General features: G+C 47.9%; 1 protein-coding gene across 1 annotated transcript; it reads left to right on the top strand.

Moving 5' to 3' along the window:
- The first annotated feature begins 433 nt into the window (after positions 1-433).
- LOC119365413 (UPF0481 protein At3g47200-like) lies at positions 434-1,833 on the top strand. The gene has a single exon (XM_037631041.1). It carries the CDS (start codon positions 547-549, stop codon positions 1,717-1,719), a length of 1,173 nt encoding a protein of 390 aa, XP_037486938.1. The 5' UTR covers positions 434-546; the 3' UTR covers positions 1,720-1,833.
- Positions 1,834-7,700: the final 5,867 nt, after the last annotated feature.

The raw sequence follows: 7,700 nt of genomic DNA, 5'->3' as shown, positions 1-7,700 counted from the left end.
CTGTATTCTTGGCTAAACTGTGCCAGCAGAGACTGATCTGGCACCTATAACGCGTTGCCCATTCAGGTATAAAAGCGCTTTGAGTCGAGGCGTTAATTTCTTGTAATATAGACCCGAGTTGGAAGCAACTTTGCAAGTGGCATTACGAAAGCTAATACTAGTATATTAATAATGAGATAATCATGAAAAAAAATTAAATGAAAGGTTCTTCCCGGTTGTGTTGCATGTTGAGAAAAGATGAAAAGATCCCTAGCTCTGTTATGGCAATACGCATACATTATGGTTACTTGGTTGATGAGAGTCATGCATGTGAAGGCCGGCTGCGAGTTTTTCCTTGGCCGTCGGCGTATAGGTTGGTCTATATAAAGAGGAGCGACATCTTCTCATGCATGCATACGGTAACCGATGTAATCTTGATTCTCAACTCATGTATTCTCTTTTCAGTCTCTTCTAGGACATTTTGTACATGTTTGTATTTTGAAACCAGCAGTGTAATTTTTGTTGTTAGCAATAGCATCCATCCAGTAGTTCTCTTAGTTTGCTAACATGGAAGCACCACCTTACGAGTATCAGCTGGCCGTGGCTGATTATTGGGAGGGGAGGCCGGCCATGGATCCAAATGTATGGGTTCCCGGCGTCCCTTTGGAGATGACAGTTGCTCCTCCTGCCAGCCACAGTGGTCTGGTGGATGGCTCTCCCGGACGACAGCAGCTGAAGCTGGTTGAGGAGGAGAGCATTGATCATCATTACGCGGTTGAAGTGTTCAAGCAAGCAGCACAATCACTTCAGGGTGAACGTGACAAGATGGAGACGAAGATCCACCTGTTCCCTCCAAGCATGGGGGATCTGGCGGCCAAGTACGCCTTCCCCAAGGTGGTGGCCATCGGCCCTTACCACCATGGCCGGACCCCGGCCCTCCGGCTGATGGAGAGCACCAAGCATGTGGCCGCCTGGCACTTCATCAACGACTCGGGCCGCTTGGTGGAGGAGGTGTACGGGGCGGTGTGCGCGGTGGCGGACGAGGCCCGCAGCCACTACGACGTGGACAAGGTGCGGGATTTCGGCGACGACGACTTCAACCCTATGATGTTCTACGACGGCTGCTTCCTGCTGCAGTTCCTGCTGCATTGGGTTGACGAGGCGGTGGATCCGCTGCTGAAGGATGCTTTCAGCTCCAACTGCACCAGCATCAGTTACGACATCGCGCTGCTCGAGAACCAGCTCCCATGGGTGGTGGTCCAAGAGCTGATGCGCTTCATGCCGACGCCCCCGGACCTGGTACTGGTACGGTTCACCACGGGATGGAAGGCCTCTATGCAGCCCACCGTACCGCTAGTAGACAACAGCCCTCTTGCATGGGACGACAGCTACACGCCGCTGCATCTTCTTGAGCTCCTCCGATACTACATCGTAGGAAGCACTACCAAGACGCCGCCCCAGCCGGAAGTTCATAAAAAAGCGGAGAAGATATCAATTTCCGTCAGTGCCATCGAGCTCGCGGAGATCGGCATCGAGATCACGGCCACCAAGCCTACGGCAGATTTCAAGGAAATGGGCGTCAAAAAGAAAAAGTCGCTCCTCACCGGCGAGCTCTTCTTGTTGGCGCCGCCTCCTCGCAGCGCCGCTTCTTCTTCTACCTCGAGCTCCCTCACAAAACTCTCTTGTGGTTTCTCTCTATCTTCTTCTCTCAAGAACACAAGAACACACACATACACATGAAACTCTACACACACACACCTCACCGTGGGAGGAACCAGCTTTGCTTTGTTCTCCCGGTGAGACACACATATGCTACATCTTTTTTCCCTCAGCCCTCACGGCCTCCGTTTCATTCAATCAATGCAATACTTATATACATCAGCTAGCACGGCCAGGAGCCAACTCCATGATCCGTTTCCTATGCTCACGTTTAGGACGTGTCCAACTACTCCACTATTACAGCTGCATGCAACCTCCATCTGCTACATACACGTACTAATTAACTTGACCAAATCACTCGGCCATACCTCAACCAACCATGCACTAACTAACTAGATAATATCCCAGTACATGCATGCACCACCGCAGCTTCACGCCACAACGGCATCTCACCAAGCTGCCGCATCACACGGCCCTCAGCATCTCCCATGCAGATACATGACCATGACAAGATTAAAACTAACATTCAACCCCCTAATCTTGCCATGTCAACTCCTCTAATTTTTTTATGCAGATCACCTACATCCTCTTGCCACAACATCACCTTGCCGTGGACGACGCATTCCTTCCAGTGCCGCCGCATGTCACCACGAAAACCTTGCCGCTGCACTTGTGTTCGCCATAAGCACACGAACCCTCCTGCGATGGTAGCCATGGCCACCTACACCGGCCTCCGCATCTCACGAAGTCTGCCACCACCTGCGGCCTCCACATCTCATGGATTCTACCGCCACTGTGACCTCCATATCTCATGGAGCTTGCCGTTGATGCACCACCACTGCTATCCTCATCACTGGGTCATCGTCGCACCTTGCCTTCGGCGAGCACGACACATGCCAGCAGCAGCCAACTTCACCATGGACGCACAGCTGTCAATCGTCGTGTTCCTGGACGCATGATGCAGCACCTAGCCTCCCGCCGGTGCCCCATGAACCTCCGCCCCGACGTACGCACGCGCCATCATGCCATCTTGCCGAACGCCGCAGCCACCTCTTGACGTGGAAGACACCTCCCATCACCACGCCGTCTCCTTGTCCTAACGGCCTCGCGCCGCAACCGGATGACAGCGGCATCACGCCGCCATCCAGTCTTCTCCTTGTAACGGCATCACACCGTCGTTGTGGTAGCGTCGCACCGCAGCAGGCCACCAACGGCATCGCGCCGCCGCCGACCTCCACCTCGCGCGACCTCCACCTCGTCCTCCACGAGTCAGCCGTGCCGCCGTCGCCGTCGCCACCGATGCGGATCGACGAGGCTCTGATACCAATTGTTGGCGCCGCCTCCTCGCAGCGCCGCTTCTTCTTCTACCTCGAGCTCCCTCACAAAACTCTCTTGTGGTTTCTCTCTATCTTCTTCTCTCAAGAACACAAGAACACACACATACACATGAAACTCTACACACACACACACCTCACCGTGGGAGGAACCAGCTTTGCTTTGTTCTCCCGGTGAGACACACATATACTACATCTTTTTTCCCTCAGCCCTCACGGCCTCCGTTTCATTCAATCAATGCAATACTTATATACATCAGCTAGCACGGCCAGGAGCCAACTCCATGATCCGTTTCCTATGCTCACGTTTAGGACGTGTCCAACTACTCCACTATTACAGCTGCATGCAACCTCCATCTGCTACATACACGTACTAATTAACTTGACCAAATCACTCGGCCATACCTCAACCAACCATGCACTAACTAACTAGATAATATCCCAGTACATGCATGCACCACCGCAGCTTCACGCCACAACGGCATCTCACCAAGCTGCCGCATCACACGGCCCTCAGCATCTCCCATGCAGATACATGACCATGACAAGATTAAAACTAACACTTCTTGGCGCCACTGAACCTAGACAATGCAAACGCGAGCTTCCTCGTCAACATGGCGGTTTTGGAGCTATGCACGACCCCAGACTTTTCTGTAGAGGTCGAGGAGAAGTCCGCTGTCTGCTCCTACCTCTGCCTCCTGGGCATGGTGACGGACAACGAGGAGGATGTGCAGCAGCTGCGGAAGAAGGGTATCTTGCAGGGAGGTGCAGGGCTCAGCAACAAGGACGCGCTGGAACTGCTCAGCAGGGTGGAGAACCGGCTGCGCTCCGGAACCCACTATCTGAGGACCATGGTGCTCATCGAGAACTACAGGAAGGAGAGGCCGAGGCGGATCAAGTTTCACAAGTTCCATTACAACTACCGCAAAGCCATCATCTTGACATTGTCCGGTGTTGCTGGGCTTGCCAGCTTCCTCGGGGCGCTCAAGTCTCTCAACTCAAGTAAGAGCTAGCTTGCTACTGAAAACTATAGTCCTGCGTTCGTTGACGTGATCTGTTGTACTGTGGTATGTAGTAGAAGCAGGGTCCTTTGTCGAAAAAAGTAGAAGCAGGTGCTTTGCTGAGTGTGGCGTTTTGGCACATGGGAGCGCACACTCCTGGTTCTTAAAATATGTTTTAAACATATTCTGAAATGTCCAAAAAGTTAAAACAAAAACTTGGCGCGTACATCTTGATATTGTACATACTCACAAAGTTGTTTTGCGAAAAACCGACAACTTATGTGTCGTATGTGAAAAAGACAAAATTTGATGTTTAAAAATGATTTTCACAAGACATCCTTCTGTCTTTTTTACACAAGCCATAAAAAATGTCGGTTTCCTCCAAAAACTTGCGTGCACACATATAATGCCGAGATGTATGTGCAAAAATTTTGTTTGGAATTTTTTCACACTTTGAAACATTTTCTTCGCATGCAGGACCACGCGCTCCTGGGAGCATCAACGGATTTCCGGTGCTTTGCCACGCCAATTTGCTCTGCATCATCTCTCTCTCTAGTATACTACTAGTAGGTTATTTTCGGGTGTTTTTCTCTTCCTTTCCATTGTACTTATTCGTTGGTTGATCGCTACCTTATTTATTTATTTTTTTGTGTTTTTTGTCTTTTTCCGGGTTTTCTTTAACATAGTATAGACGCAGATGCTTATACATACGCACATACACTCATTTCTATGAATGCACACATGCAAACCTTACCCTCAGGAGCGCATCCGAAAGACGAAGGTGGCACATCATCTTGAGATTGACGAAGTCGCCATAAACACTTTCGTAGTTGACAGAAACATTTCCTCCGAATGCACATCATTGAAAGGTATGAAATAAATCCAAAAAAATACTAGCACGTATTAAAAACATGCCAAAAGTGGAACAAATTATGAAGTAATGGTTAAACATTAATTGTACCACCCGCTCCCGATTACCCCGAGACATGCATCGGGACCATTTTCCATTGAGGTATGGAGCCTACTCGATGGAAGAACTCAACATTAAAGTTGTGAACAACCAATTAGGACAGGGTATTATAGAAAAAATATATGAGTAAAAAGTATTTGAAACAGAAAATTTAAGGATATTGAGCTACTTTTCCTGCTTAGTGGGCTAGGAGAGATGGTGATGAGATCGAACGGTGTCGAGGAGGTAAAAGTTTTTAAAACAGAGTACCTAAGACTTGAACTCTGATGGACCGAGGATATCACTGTCATCCTAACCATCGAACCACATGTTGGTTCACTGTCTTTTCTAGATTAGTAGTTCTTGTGTTGGCAGGGTTCGAGCCCTTCACGTAGGTGAACTAGTACGTGTTGTGTGTTTGGAAATACAAAGAACAAAAAAACCATTACGTGTGGTGCATTGTAGTAGAGAAGGAACACATCAAACAGAAGAACCAAAAAGATTAAGGCAGAGTGGAGTGTGACCGAATCGCCGTCCAGCGCACCTGCAAGCACTTATGACCCTGGAGGCCGAAAAGAGCAATGCTACACATACATAATATTACGTTCAAATTTTACAGTAAAAGCTGATGTAGAGTTGTTAATTGGGCTAGGATTAGCAGCTGGGGCCCACCCCGGTTAAAATCAGGGGTGGAGAGAATTTTATGAAAGGTTAAGTAAGGGGGTGTTTGGTTACATGGACTTATTGGTGTAGGGACTTAAATAAGTCCCTTTAAGTCCCATCTAAACCAAATAGGAGGGACTTATAGGAACTTAAAGTGGGCATTTGAGACTTATGAAATAAGACTCTCAAGGAGGGACTTATAGGGACTTATAGTTGTAATATGGTCTTTTAGTCCATGTTAAGTCCCAAGAACCAAACAGGTAGGGACTTATTACGGACTTAAGACTTATAAGTTGGGATTAAAAAAGTCATAGGACTTATGAACCAAACAAGGCTAAGCCTATGTAGAGATGAAGAATTGGTTACTGATCTTTTCGGGCAGGAGGACGCAAAGGAAATCTGGGCGATTCCTCTCGGGAGTGGCATGGTGGATCACGTGGCATGGCATTTTGAGCTGAAGGGGTGTGATCCATGTATAGACTGGGTGTGATCTTTTAGGTTAAATCGACGTATAGACTGGGTGTGAGCATATGAGAGGCAAAGTCACATTCTAATGCTAGTTCATCATCGGAAACACATGTTAATACATCTAAGTGGAATAAACTATGGTTTATGAAGTTGCCAGCTAAAGTTCGTATCTTCTTATGGCGGTTGGTACATGATAGTTTTCCTACAAGGATGAATATTCAGCGTAAGCATGTGGATCTTGATACTTTGTGTCCGGTTTGTCGGAGACTCCATGAGGATGTCATACTTTTCTGAAATGCAAGTTTGTCAAACAAGTGTGGCGTGGCATGAATCTGCAAGAGATCAGGTTAGGCCTATTGTCGCTCTCGTCGGCCGATGTAGTAGTTGGAGCCATTTGCAGACTTAGTTCTGAGAAGGAGGTTTTGGTGGGTGTTGTCTGTGGGACTGGTGGAATACTCGGAACAATGTTAATGCGGGAGAGCAATGGAGATCGTCTGACAAAGTCTGTTTTAATATCCGTATGCATTTACAGGATTTTACTGAAGTTCAGGAGTCTAATGGTACCCCGAGTTGTGTGGTTCAGACATGGGAGCGGCCGCGTGCAGATTACGTTAAGATCAATTTTGATGCTGCATTCCTGAGAATAGGGGGGATGGTGCTTATGGTTATGTTGTACGCTGTGATGAGGGTGATGTCATAGCGACTGCAACAGGGAAACTCAGAAATGTTAAAAGTGCCATTTATGCTGAGGCGTTTGCTTGTCTAGCTGCACTTGAAGGATCGGCTGAAATTGGGGTGCATCAAGTTGTGCTGGAACCGGGCTCGAAGAATCTTGTCTATATGTGCTGGTAAGGGGAGATGCTGACCTATCGGAGATCGGAGTTCTGATCAGGGAGGCTAGGAGCGTTGTATTATGTCATTTCAATGTTTTAATTTTACTTTCCGTCCTCGGACATGCAATAAAGTAGCACATGAGTTAGCAAAGTTTGGGTATGGTTTGTTTGAATCCCTTGCTACATGGGTGAGGATGTGACGGAGTTTGTTTCAGTTTTGGTAGCCAGCAATATTGCTGTGCCTAGAGATTAATTGTGACGTCCGGATAATTAAGCTACAGTAATCTCCTGCTAATGATGCTAGGTCATCACTCTTACTGTTGCTAATCCTCATTTGATCCGAAGCATAATTCAAATTAAAGTCCAAATTCAAATTTCTCAAACCTGCAAAATAAAATGTTCATCTTTTGGCAAGTATTCCATAATTATGGTGGTGAGCCAACATTTTTGCAAAGTGTTTAAATGCCTTAAACTAGTCAACACGGTGGCCTAGATAATTATTTAATTGCTTTTTAAATTGTAAAAATACTAAACTATTTTATTTTTAACCTCCAACTATCTGTGGCAGTGGCATAGGTTACTAGTGTTGATTTAGGGGCTAGTGATGTATTTTGTAAAACTGAAAATAAAATGAACAGGCCTCCCCTGACCCCCCAGGCCTCGGCCCATCTCACCGAGCCAACCCAGCTGGTCCAGCCCATCTCCCCCGGTTGCCTCCCTCCTCTCTGTTCCCCCGACCCGAGCCGCTACAGGGGCTCGTCCCCACCGGACCAGCCTCGCCGGCACCGCCCCGAGGGGATAAGGGCGACACCTC

The sequence above is a fragment of the Triticum dicoccoides genome, chromosome 2B (genome assembly GCF_002162155.2).
Source record: "Triticum dicoccoides isolate Atlit2015 ecotype Zavitan chromosome 2B, WEW_v2.0, whole genome shotgun sequence".
Classification (NCBI taxonomy): domain Eukaryota; kingdom Viridiplantae; phylum Streptophyta; class Magnoliopsida; order Poales; family Poaceae; genus Triticum; species Triticum dicoccoides.
This window is presented reverse-complemented; position numbering and strand designations above follow the sequence as displayed.

Excerpts from the sequence above, each read along its gene's own strand:
- LOC119365413 (XM_037631041.1), top strand. The coding sequence starts at position 547 with ATGGAAGCACCACCTTACGAGTATCAGCTGGCCGTGGCTGATTATTGG.